The sequence below is a fragment of the Pogoniulus pusillus genome, chromosome Z, assembly GCF_015220805.1.
Source record: "Pogoniulus pusillus isolate bPogPus1 chromosome Z, bPogPus1.pri, whole genome shotgun sequence".
In the NCBI taxonomy this organism is placed as follows: Eukaryota; Metazoa; Chordata; class Aves; order Piciformes; family Lybiidae; genus Pogoniulus; species Pogoniulus pusillus.
In genome coordinates, this window is record NC_087309.1 from 109,217,647 (window position 1) to 109,230,755 (window position 13,109).

A 13,109-nucleotide genomic window follows, 5' to 3' on the forward strand; every position below is an offset into this window, starting at 1 on the left:
CATTCTAGCTAGGCTCAAACTAGCGCAGGTGTGAATACAATTCAGGTGCTCTAATGCAGATACTGTGATTTAAATTTGTTTCCTGATGAGTAGAGCTTTTCATGAGGCAGACAGCATTAACCCAAATGACTTAAAGTTACTGTAGACTGCTATTTTAGTGTGACTCCTTTCCATTTAACTTACAGGAAGTCCTAATTCCTTCTGATGGATTCTTTTTACTTTATTTTCATTGTACATAAGTGTTTCAACAGAATTGCTTCTCCTTGCAAGTATGTTGGAGGATGTAGTTCACCTGAAGTCTTTTTTCTCAACTGTAGCATTGGCTGGGTCAGCTCTGATAAACCAAGTGTCTGACCAGTTGTGAAGCATCAAATGTGCCCTCATTAACAAACAAAACAGGATTTCTCTGTGTATCTGAGGCAGGTTTGAAGATGTTGTAAAGGGGAACAAGCCTTTACCAGTGGGATTTTTCTTTGGCTAGCTGCTAGTTCTGTGATCACACATCAACTGCTTGACTGTATTCACTCTGCTCTTTTTTTCACCAACCAAAGAATCTCAAGTGCTGGGATTTCAAACTAGCTGTATGGTGTAACAATCATGCTCGTGTGTCAGGAGACTGACACAAAAGATGAAATGTTATTTACCCAAATGTTATTAGGGAGAAAAATGGGTAGGTGCTTCTGTGAAGCTTTGTAAATGTGCTTGGTTTCCATGAATACAGATTTCTGTTGCTCATTAGCTGCTTACATGGGAAGCTCCTATACTGTTTCCAAGATACTGGAGTTTCCAAAACTCAGCTGCAGAGACTGTGCCTGAGCAATGATAGAGGTAAAACAACAACAACAACAAAAGGAGCTTGTCTGGCCTTTATTACTTCCTCAGACAAGGAATGGGTCATAGCTGGGTATTGCATGTGGGGCTTTATTCCTATGCTACATGACGTACTGGGCTGTCATAAATGACAACAAAACATTCCTTCTGCAGGAGAAAAGAAGCTTGCTTTTGCATGAAAACATTTTCAGACTCAAACTGTGTTATGCCCATGTAAAAGGAATATGTTAGAGTTTTGCCTAATCTTCTTGTGAAATGCAACACATCTCTACATGGAAGCTCCCTTGAGTGTGGGGCTAACTTGGATCCAATCTAAACCTGGCAGCTGGTGCTAGTCTGTAAAAATCTGAACTGGAAGCTGAGTGATATCTGAACTGGAACATATTAGTGATATTTGATAATCTATAATCAGACATGGCAGCATTCACCGGTTGAATAAATCAATCCTGCCTGTTTGGTTGCCACACATATGTCTGAGCCCCTTCTGCTTGTTGTTGCTTATGAACTAGCAGTGAATTTCTTCCTTGTTCTCCTCTCAATGATGGAATTTTCCACCTGAATTTGAGGAACAGCATGGACAACATCTGGTGACCAAAGAGCAATGGATCCCTGAGGCTCCAGAGGGTAACATCTGCTTTCCAAACAGGGATAGACCGCCTTCATGGGTGACCTCTTCACCTCTCCTTCCCCTGCATTCTCTGACCTCTTCACCTTGCTAGCTTAATGACAGATTTGGAATCCAAACTAGGTAATGAGGCCTGAAGGGCAGACATTACTCAGGTCCTATATATCTGTGAGGTCCTGCACTATTCATTGTTGGTTTTCTTTTTAAAGACCAAAATAGGGCAGAAAAACCCCACCAAAACCAATGGACAAGCAATAACAAAAAAAAAACCCAACCAAATAAAAACAAAACTAAGCAAACAACTCAGCATATTTAGTTCTTATTTGTGCTAGTGAGCTTTTGAAGAAGACCTTGATGTCCAGTGCAGCCCATGAGCCCCTGTAGAAAACTAGCGTGTAGATATCTGGTAGGCAAAGAGGTTGTTTCCTTCCACCCCCAAGCAGATACAGTGACAGTGGGTTAAAAGAAAGATACATCAGAGGATATGACTTTCTTGTAGTTGTACTGACCTCCTCTGCTATGTAGACCATAACTTTAATTGTTACCTTCAATTTGATGCCCTCACAGATTCACAGGCTGCATCGGATTGGAAGGGATCCTCAAAGGTCATCTTAGAATCATAGAATCATAGAATCATAGAATCAACCAGGTTGGAAGAGACCTCCAAGATCATCCAGTCCAACCTAGCACCCAGCCCTATCCAATCAACTAGACCATGGCACTAAGTGCCTCATCCAGTCTTTTCTTGAAGACCCCCAGGGACGGTGCCTCCACCACCTCCCTGGGCAGCCCATTCCAATGCCAATCACTCTCTCTGTGAAGAACTTCTTCCTAACATCCAGCCTATACCTCCCCTGGCACAACTTGAGACTGTGTCCCCTTGTTCTATTGCTGGTTACCTGGGAGAAGAGGCCACCCCCCACCTGGCTACAATGCCCTTTCAGGTAGTTGTAGACAGTAATAAGATCACCCCTGAGCCTCCTCTTCTCCAGGCTAAACAGGCCCAGCTCCCTCAACCTCTCCTCATAGGATTTGTGCTCCAGGCCCCTCACCAGCTTCGTTGCCCTTCTCTGGACATGTTTCAGCACCTCAACATCTTTCTTGAATTGAGGGGCCCAGAACTGGACACAGTACTCAAGGTGTGGTCTGACCAGTGCTGAGTACAGGGGAAGAATAACCTCCCTTGTCCTACTGGCCACACTGTTCCTGATGCAGGCCAGGATGCCATTGGCTCTCTTGGCCACCTGGGCACACTGCTGCCTCATCTTCAGCTTACTATCTATCAGTACCCCCAGGTCCCTTTCCTCCTGACTGCTCTCCAGCCACTCAGTCCCCAGCCTGTAGTGCTGCTTGGGGTTGTTGTGGCCAAAGTGCAGAACTCTGCACTTGGCCTTGTTCAATCTCATCCCATTGGCCTCTGCCCACCCATCCAGCCTGTCCAGGTCCCTCTGCAGGGCTCTCCTACCTTCCAGCAGATCAACACCTGCTCCTAGCTTGGTGTCTTCTGCAAACTTACTGATGCTGGACTCAATCCCTTCGTCCAGGTCATGTAGTGACACCTCCTGTGGCTGCCCAGGGCCATATTACACCTGATCTTGAGTGTCTCCAGGAACGAGGCTTCAGCCACATCCCTGGGCAATCTGTTCCAGTATTTTACCCCTCTTATTGTAAAGAACTTCCTCCTTACATCTAACCTAAATCTTCCCTGGTCCGGATTAAAACCATTGCCTCTCACCCTGTCACTCAAGTCCTTCTAAACAGTCCATCCCCTGCCTTCCTGTAGGTCTCCTTCAGGTATTGAAATATAGTTATAAGGTTATAGCTGAAAGCCTTCTCTTCTCTGGGTTGAACAGCCTTAGTTCTTTCATCCTGTCTTTGTGAGAGGTGCTACAGCCCTCTGATCCTTTTTGTGGCCCTTCTCTAGACCTGCTCCAGCAGGTCTATGTCCTTCTTCTGTTGGGGGTCCCAGAGCTGGACACAGTACTCCAGGTGAGGTCTCATCAGAGCAGAGTGGCAGAATCATCCCTCTCAAAATCAGCGATCTGACCTCATCTGATCATGTTCAGTATCATGAAGTCCGGTGGATAGTGCTGCATGTGCAGATTAAAAGTGTAACAAGTACATTAAAAGGTAGGCAAACACTACTTTATACCAGTCTTAGTAGCAAACAGTGGAAACTATTCTGTTCTCCTTGGATGTGTGAGTATTACTTGTCCAACAAGATGTGAACTACCTGGTTTTGATTCACTCTTAGTCATGTATGCTCCCCTAAGAAAGATTGTAATTGAGGGTAGAATGGAAGCATGAAGTTGTACAACCTGGAGTTGTACAAGTAGTGCATAGATTTTGTAAGCACAGAATCACAGAGTGTCAGGGGCTGGAAGGGACCTCAGAAGCTCATCCAGTCCAACCCCCCTGCAGAGCAGGATCACCTAGACCAGGAGCACATCCAGGCAGGGTTTTAATACCTCCAGAGGGGGAGACTCTACAACCCTTGTGGGCAACCTGTTCCAGTCTTCTCTCACCCTCACATGGAAAAAATTTCTTCTTCATGTTTTAATGAAACTTCCTATGCCTCAGCTTGCACCCATTGCCCCTTGTCCTGTCACTGGGCATCACCCAGCAGAGCCTGGCTCCAGCCTCCTGCCACTCACCCTGCACATATTGATAAACATTGATGAGGTCACCTCTCAGGCTCCTCTACTCCAAGCAGCACAGGCCCAGCTCCCTCAAGCTCCCCTCGTAACAGAAATGTTCCATTCTCTTCATCATCTTTGTGGCTCTGCACTGGACTCTCTCGAGCAGTTTTATGTCCCTCTTGGACTGGGGGGCCCAGAGCTGTACACAATACTCCAGATGCAGCCTCACCAGCGCAAAGTAGAGGGGAGAAGAACCTCTCTTGACCTACTAAGCACAGCCCTTCTAATCCACCCCAGAATGGCATCTTCCCTCCTAGTGCCCAGAGCACATTGCTGTCTCATGGTCAACGTCCCATCCACCAGGACCCCCAGGTCCTTTTCCCCTTCAATTCCTTGCAACACATCAGTCTCCAGCCTATACTGATCCCTGGGATTGTAACACAGCAGTAACTGTACTTTTGTATCCTAACTTGTCTCGTTAGTTGGACAGCAGTGTATTTTTTTTATATGGCCTTTCTCATTAATATAAAATGTTACTATGCTTAAGAGATAACACCAAGAGAGTATTTCATACCACTGACAAAGCTTTCCATTTCATGTTTGAAAACTTGCTCATAAAATCCCTTGTCTAGACAATTAGAGAAGTGGCCTTGTTGTCTGAAGTATTGAGTACACCATAGCTTCAGCTGAGTGTGATGCCAGTCTTCCGTGTTAAAACCTGTTGACCTGAAGCTGTGCCCAGCATGACTCTGGGTGCAAAAGAGTGGATTTCTGCATGGATCTTTCAGAAGTTACAAGTCTGTGGTGCTGGATAACTCCTGGGTTGTGTGCAGAGTATTGTGTGAGCACTCATGCTGCATGTCTATACAAAGTGAGTTAGAATCATGGAATCATAGAATCAGTCAGGGTTGGAAGGGACCACAAGCATCATCCAGTTCCAACCTCCCTGCCATGGACAGGGACACTTCCCACTAGAATAGGTCACCCAAGGCTTCATCCAACCTGGTCCTGAACATCTCCAGGGAGAGAGCATCTGCAACCTCCCAGGGCAACCTGTGCCAGTGTCTCACCACCCTCACTGGAAAGAACTTCTCCCTAACATCTAGTTTGAATCTCCCCTCTGCCAGTTTAAACCCATTACTCCCTATCCTGTCCTTACAAGACCTTGTCAATAGTCTCCCAAGCCCTCCTGCAGCCCATTTCAAATCCTGCAAGGCCACTGCAAGGTCTCCTCAAAGCCTTCTTTTCTCGATTCTGAGGAGCTCCAAGTCTTGTAGCCTGTTCTCATAGCAGAGCTGATCCAGCCCTCTGGGCATCACCAGCATATCTCTTCTCTCTGTAGCATAGTTGCAGGTGACCAGGGGCTGTAGTTTGTTTTTTGCTAGCTGGTGTAGTGCCAGAGATTCTCATCTGGTGCAAGTCAGCAGGCCTGAACCAATGCCACTTATCTGGGCCTTCATATAGGGAGCATTTTGGCATACCCCTATGACCAGCTTTGAACCTTTGCTTGCAATCTGACATACCTGAACTGGGGGTGCTCTTTTAATCTGATTCTGGGTGATCGTTTCTTGAAGCTCCATAAAAAGGTAAATAGCAGAGTACTCTAAAGAAACAAATCTTCAGTTTATCCACTGGATCTTCCTGTGAGCTTGGCCACACGTGCAGTGTGCCTCTGAGGTGCTGGAGTGTGGCCTTACCTTCTACTCTGCTCCCTACTCTGCTGCCTGCAGTAACAAGGTCTTGGATGCTCCTCATTTCTCAAGGTGTCACTCTTTATGTCATTCAGAACGTGTCATCTGATTGGCACAACCCATGCCAAAGGGTTAAGCCTTACATTGCTGCCAGAGAGTAAACCAAAAGCGTGTTTGGAACTCTAACTGCCTGTGGTGTTCAAGGTGTTTGAATCCCCATCAGAGCCCAGGTTGTCATCCCTGTCAGGGTCCTCAGAGCCAGCTTGGAGGCCTGAACTAGAAGCCTTGAGACCAACCAAACATTTCCTTCTGTTTGCTCAAGCAGGTTTTTTTGCATTACGCCTTTGGTGAACATGGTGGGGGAAGGCTGTGAGAGCTTGCAGCAGGCTGTTTCCCTGGAGTAGTGTTTGTCCTGAACAGGAAGACCTCCTGCCTCTCTCAGAAGTGTTGCAGCAGAGCCTATTATCCAGGCACTGAGCTGTCTGCTCTCAGAAGCCAAAACAAAGCTCACTATGCAGAAGGGTGGATCAAAATAGCAAGCCTTGCAAAGTGGTGGGTTATAGTGAGTCCTGTGGGAGTTGAAGGTGTTCATTCTTCATCTTGCCGGAGGAGACAGCAGGAGATGGAGCTGACCAAGGTGCTAAGCAAATAGGCTCCAGGGACGCGTGCTTTACTTAAAGCACAACAACCTTTTGCCCGTGCTTCGATATTTTTACCTAAGAAATTCCTAGTACAAATAGATCCAGTTTCAGTCTCACAGTATCATCAGGGTTGGAAGAGACCTCACAGATCATCAAGTCCAACCCTTTACCACAGAGCTCAAGGCTAGACCATGGCACCAAGTGCCACATCCAACCTTGCCTTGAACAGCCCCAGGGACGGCGACTCCACCACCTCCCCGGGCAGCCCATTCCAGTGTCCAATGACTCTCTCAGTGAAGAACTTTCTCCTCACCTCCAGCTTAAATTTCCCCTGGCACAGCCTGAGGCTGTGTCCTCTCGTTCTGGTGCTGGCCACCTGAGAGAAGAGATCAACCTCCTCCTGGCTACAACCTCCCCTCAGGTAGTTGCAGACAGCAATAAGGTCACCCCTGAGCCTCCTCTTCTCCAGGCTAAACAATCCCAGCTCCCTCAGCCTCTCCTCATAGGGCTGTGCTCAAGGCCTCTCCCCAGCCTCATCGCCCTTCTCTGGACACGCTCAAGCATCTCAATGTCCCTCCTAAACTGGGGGGCCCAGAACTGAACACAGTACTCAAGGTGTGGTCTAACCAGTGCAGAGTACAAGGGCAGAATGACCTCCCTGCTCCTGCTGACCACACCATTCCTGATGCAGGCCAGGATGCCACTGGCTCTCTTGGCCACATGGGCACACTGCAGGCTCATGTTCAGGCGGGTATCAATCAGTACCCCCAGATCCCTCTCTGTTTGGCTGCTCTCCAGCCACTCCAACCCCAGCCTGTATCTCTGCCTGGGGTTGTTGTGGCCAAAGTGCAGCACCCTGCACTTGGAGCTATTGAACCCCATCCCATTGGACTCTGCCCATCTGTCCAGGCGGTCAAGGTCCCACTGCAGAGCCCTTCTGCCCTCGAACCCAGCCACATCTGCCCCCAGCTTAGTGTCATCTGCACACTTGCTGATGACTGACTCCATGCCCTCATCCAGGTCATCTATGAAGATGTTACAGAGGATGGGGCCCAGCATTGATCCCTGAGGGACACCACTAGTGACAGCTGCCAGCTGGATGTGGCACCATTCACCACCACTCTCTGGGTCCGGCCCTCCAGCCAGTTCCTAACCCAGCACAGAATGTTGCCATCCAAGCCCCTAATAATACCAGGGGACAGAGTTGAATGCATCTGAGGTAGCTGCTCCATGGGGACTTAGGTGTGGTGATGTAGAGGGGGGCTGTGGGATGCTGTTTCCATACTGTTTAACAGACTGCAGTGGCAACTGCCGAGTATCATGACTGAAAAATGCTGCTGGCTCTTCCACCTCAGGTGAGAATTGACAGCCCCTACAAGCAGCCTCTTTTCTCACTGCTTCTCGTGTTTTGATGGCTTTTCAAGTGGAATAAAATGCCTCCCTTCCCATTGTGGTGTACTGCCCTTGACAAGCACCACACATGAATTTTGCATCTTCCAACTGTTAGCACAGAGTCATAGAATGGTTTAGGTTGGAAGTGACCTCGAAGATCATCCAGTTCCAACCCCCTACCATAGGCAGGGACACCTCCCACTTAGAACAGGTCACTCAAGGCCTCATCCAACCTGGCCTTGAACACCTCCAGGCAGGGAGTAGCCACAACCTCCCTGGGCAGCCTGTGCCAGTGTCTCACCACCCTCACTGCAAAGAACTTCTTCCTAACATCCAGTTTCAATCTCCCCTCTGCCAGTTTAAACCCATTCCTCCTCATCCTGTCATTGCAAGACCTTATAAATAGTCCCTCCTCAACACTCCTGTATGCCCCCTTCAGATACTGGGAGGCCACTCCAAAGTCTCCTGGAAGCCTTCTCTTCTCCAGGCTGCAGAGCCCCAGCTCTCATATCCTGTCCTCACAGCAGAGCTGCTGCAGCCCTCTGAGCATCTTGGTGGCCTCCTCTGGACTGGCTCCAACAGTTCCATGTCCTTCTTGTGTTGGGGGCTCCAGAACTGCACAAAGGACTCCAGGTGGGAGTCTGAGGAGAGCAGAGCAAAGGGGCAGAATCCCCTCCCTTGCCCTGCTGCCCACACTGCTCTTGCTGCAGCCCAGCACACAGTTGCTGTCTGGGCTGCACTCACACTGCAGGCTCATGTTGAGCTTTTCATCAACCCAGACCCCTGGATCCTTTTCCTCAGGGTTGCTGCATCTGCTGTTAATGTTGCTAATGTGAGTGTCACTGGTGGGGTATGGTAAGGTGTGGTTTTACCACACAGCTTATAAAATATGTTTCTTAGCACGTTTCAGGTGTGGGAGGCTGTGCTTGTATCTTCAGCTAGGCGAGAAGCTTCCCACCAGCATTTGTACTGACACAGCTGTGCTGAGGAGGCAGCTGTGAGATATGGTCCTTCAAGCTCAGCACGTGTACTACATGGAACACAGTTTCTTCACTGGTGAAAGAAAAAGTTGCTCCAGTTGTGCCAGATGCTGATCTACACACCTGTCAGACTTGTTCTGTCTCCTGTTGTGACCAAGAAAAGTTAATTGATCAGACAACCCACCTGCATAGCAGCAAACTGCCTCTGCACCCCAAAGATGGTCCTGAAAGCTGTCCAGCTACAGGCCACTGTATCCCAAAACCTACCAAAAGGTCTTTCTGATCTTCTTCTGGTCAGAAAATTTACTGATAAAGTAAAATTTCTGATCTTATACATTTTACTTACGACGCTCAGTTGCATGTCACACATCACTGACTGTCAGGGAAATGCTACATAAAAAAGCTCTTCCACATTAGTGAGATGAAGCTGGGAGGTACTGCCTGGATGAACAAGTTTCCCAAAGAAAAATGGATTAAAATGGGGGGAAAATGCAAAACGAGTGCTGGCAAGTGAGAAATTAAGATTCAAGGACAACAGTAAAATTAAATGAGAGGGATGTTGAAGAGAAGACAGATGGACTGAGTTTTGTCTCTGGCCAAGTGTCTGGATTCTGAGGACAGTGAACAGAGGATTATCTGATCCAGAATTACAGAACAGTAAAATCATTCCTAAGTTGCTTCTTTACCTACATCTGCTATGAAGCTTTTTCTAATGTGTTTTTGTGCAGCCTACCTCAGAGGGTTGTTGGTGTGCCCTGAGGACTCAAGGCAAGACTTCTTCCTTGGCATTTCACAGAATCATAGAATCAACCAGGTTGGAAGAGAACTCCAAGATCATCCAATCCAACCTAGCACCCAGCCCTAGCCAGTCATCTAGACCATGGCACTAAGTGTCTCATCCAGGATTTTCTTGAACACCTCCAGAGACAGTGACTCCACCACTTCCCTGGGCAGCCCATTCCAATGCCAATCACTCTCTCTGTGAAGAATTTCTTCCTATCATCCAGCCTAGACCTCCCCTGGCACAACTTGACACTGTGTCCCCTTGTTGTGTTGCTGGTTGTCTGGCAGACCAACCGTTTGTGGCCCTTTTCAAGCTGTGGAATTGAAACTTGTGCAGCTGTATTGACCTGCACAACTATGAGGCTGAGAAGTGTTTTGAGAACCTGGGGAAAGACGACAGCCATAGATGCATGCAACCAAAGGGCTGTTTGTTCACATCTAGGAATTATGCACAGCTGTGGCTCGTGGTGTCAGCAGCATGTGGGCACAGGAATGGTGTCATTGGAACGAGGCCTCCGTACAAATCTGTGAAGAATAAATAAGGACTTTCTGCTTTCTCAGGCTCACAGGATGTTAGGGGTTGGAAGTGACCTAAAGAGATCATCCAGTACACCCCCCTGCCACAGCAGGACCATACAATCTAGCTCAGGTCACACAGGAACACATCTAGACAGGCCTTGAAAGGCTCCAGAGAAGGAGACTCCACAGCATCTCTGGGCAGCCTGTGCCAGTGCTCTGTGATCCTTACAGTTAAGAAGTCCCCCCTTGTATTGAGCTGGAACCTCCTGTGCTGCAGCTTCCATCCATTGCTCCTTGTCCTATCACAGGAGGCAGTGAGCAGAGCCTGTTGTCGTCATCCCCTCACCCCCGGACCATGAGCCTCTCACTCTACTCTTCTCCAGACTGAACAGCCCCAGGTCCCTCAGCATCTCTTCATCAGGCAGTGTTCCAGTCCCCTAATCATCCTTGTAGCACTCCCTTGGACTCTTTCAAGCAGATCCCTGTCCCTCTTAAACTGAGGAGCCCAAAACTGAACGCAGTACTCAAGATGGGGATTTCCACTTTGTCCTGTCTGCATTCTTCAAGGCGTTGACTGGGATCCAAAGACAGCAGCAACAGCAGCATTGCCCATAGCCATCATCCAGTTCAACAAGTGCACGTAAGAAGCCCGTGGCAGTATGTTACTGTGTAAGACCAGTGTAGAAGAGCAACTTTTTCTCACCTCTTCAACGAAGCAGCTGTGTGATTTCTGTGACAGAGCCCCCAGCAGTCATCCTATGATGAGGTTTTCGCGTGTGTGGCTTAGAAGATCTCCCTGAAATGGCAAGTGACATTACTGGATGTGCTTCCCAGCACTCTGAGGGATGTGAAGAGGAACATGTCTACGTCTCTGCAAAATTTAGCTGCCTACAAGTACAAGAAGTGAGCACTCACACTGACGCCTTCCAGAAGCAGAGCCATCTGCATGATTTCTTCTGTTGCCACTGATCGTTTATTCCCAGAGGAGAAGGAGAGATTGAAAAACTGGTGTCTTTCAGAAGAAACAGGCTGTTTTTTCTTCATCATCACCTTCTTCAATTCTACCATCAATTTCCATTTTAGTCCAGAACAAGACTTTTGCAAGTCAGTGTCTGGCTGCAGCCATTCAGCCACCAAAGCCGAATTTAAGCGTGCTCCATCGAGCACCTTTTCTTTTTTCCTTTCACCTTGCCCGGTCTTGGAGTGGAATGATGTTAGAAGATCACCTCATTCCACGTTATAACTTCTTGTTGCCTTTTGTGTTTTCCAGAGAGCACCAGCAAGATACAAGTATCAACAGAAGGGACAAAAACTTCTTCACGTAAGTTGAATTAAGAGAGCCTTTCTTATCCCTTTCTCTCGATTCCTTCTTGAAACTGCTTCTGCAGCTTTGGAACTCCTCCTTCTTATCAGCGGAACAATTCACCAACATCCAGCACCTCAGTACCTGCATACTGCCTTGACTACTGGAGCTACTTCATACACTGAGAAATGCATGAAGAAGGGTTAAACATACTTTTCAGTATCCTGGAGCTGTGTAGAGGATGCTAACTTTGCTTGCAGTTGCTGGCTTGCAGCAGCCCCAGTGATAAAAAAAAAGTGTTTGTCACAGGAGCTGTGTTTCAAAAAGCACTCGTTGCTCATCTTCCTGTAAATTCTAGCAGCTGCATATGAATTTGAAGAGGGTGTTGGTGTTTCCCCCACAAAGTCTGTTCCCTAGAATGCTCTGTGCCTCAGGGCTCTGCATACAATTCGTGACACCTCTGTGGGGTCTGCCAATGGAGACAGGTACACTGCCAGTAGTTTAACCACTTTGGCAAGCTGCCTTGGCTTCAAGAAGGGAACCTTCTGCAGGTGGTTTCCTTTCAGGCTGGTGAAATTCTGCTTTCAGTATCCTACCTGCAGATACAGAAACACTCCTGGAACTGATTCCAGTGAGAAGTCGTTTCCATTGTTGTAACTATTAACTTTAGATATATATATAGCTATATATATATATATATAGAGAGAGAGAGAGAGATGTGGCCACGGTACGAGCAGTAGCCTGTACTGCTGATTTTGGCTGAGGGAGGTGCGGGTAGGCATGTGTAAGCTGAGCATCCCAAGGATTTACAAGATGTACACATCCTGCTTGGCAAAGAGTGTGGGGTCCTACTAGCTTTTTTGAGAAAGCTATGTCTGGCAGAGACAGATTTTAGTGTGAGATGACAGTGTTTTTAGACTGGATCAAGGAAAACAGTGTGATCTCAAGCTTTTGCATTTAGCATGCCTGCAGCCTTTCCTTTGATGCATCTGCGTGTGTGGTGACCTACTTCTGAAATCTTGGCACTGCCTCCTGACAGAAGAGCCATTGGATGTGCCCATATTCTTTCATGTTCTCAGTGGGGCCTGTCACTGGTGCTTCACTGGATGTATATGGGACCACATAGCTAATAGAAAGTCTCTTGTAACCCTTGAAACCATTTTTGTTCAGAGAAGGTGACATGCTGGTCACTGACTCCACTGGGCTCCCTTTGCCTCCTCCCTTGTGTAGCAAGAATGCAGTCCCTGCACTTTCCTCCCTTCTTTCCCATGAGCTAAATTTCTTGTTCTTGAGTGGTCTCTTTCCCTGCTTGCGTCCCTTCCAGTGCCTGCTGTTAGATTACTGTTCTCTGCTTTACTGCTATTGTGTCGTTGGAGAGGAGGAGGCTGGCATGTGCAAAGTGCTGGCTGCATTCCTGACGAATCACCGCACTGGCAGATTTCATGCCAAGCGGCAGATCACTCTGTTGTCCTGAAGGAGACCAGAAAGCAGTTAGTTCAGTAGCTATTCGTTGAGGTATTCTCATGGAGCTCTGAGTAGGTATTTGCTATGTGGCTGGAGCAGAGACCTGCTAAATCTCAAGCCCAGCCTGATGCTGGTTTTCCAACTGTTGTCACCCAGGTCTGTGTCCAGACCAGGTCAGCTTTCTCTGCTGCTACAGGAGCCTCCTGCTGAGCAATAGTGTCTGGGATTTAGAGCACTGCTT

General features: G+C 47.8%; 1 protein-coding gene across 3 annotated transcripts in view; it reads left to right on the forward strand.

The window, feature by feature from the left end:
* The window catches only part of NRG1 (neuregulin 1), a 359,963-nt gene that overhangs the window by 155,516 nt on the left and 191,338 nt on the right, over positions 1-13,109 (forward strand). For 2 of the 3 annotated variants that reach the window (XM_064140101.1, XM_064140104.1), the window contains exon 4: positions 11,372-11,422. The exons of the other annotated variant lie outside the window; for it this stretch is intronic. In XM_064140101.1, coding sequence (XP_063996171.1) covers positions 11,372-11,422 — 51 coding nt within the window. The remainder of the gene's footprint in view (positions 1-11,371; positions 11,423-13,109) is intronic. 3 annotated transcript variants of the gene reach the window in all.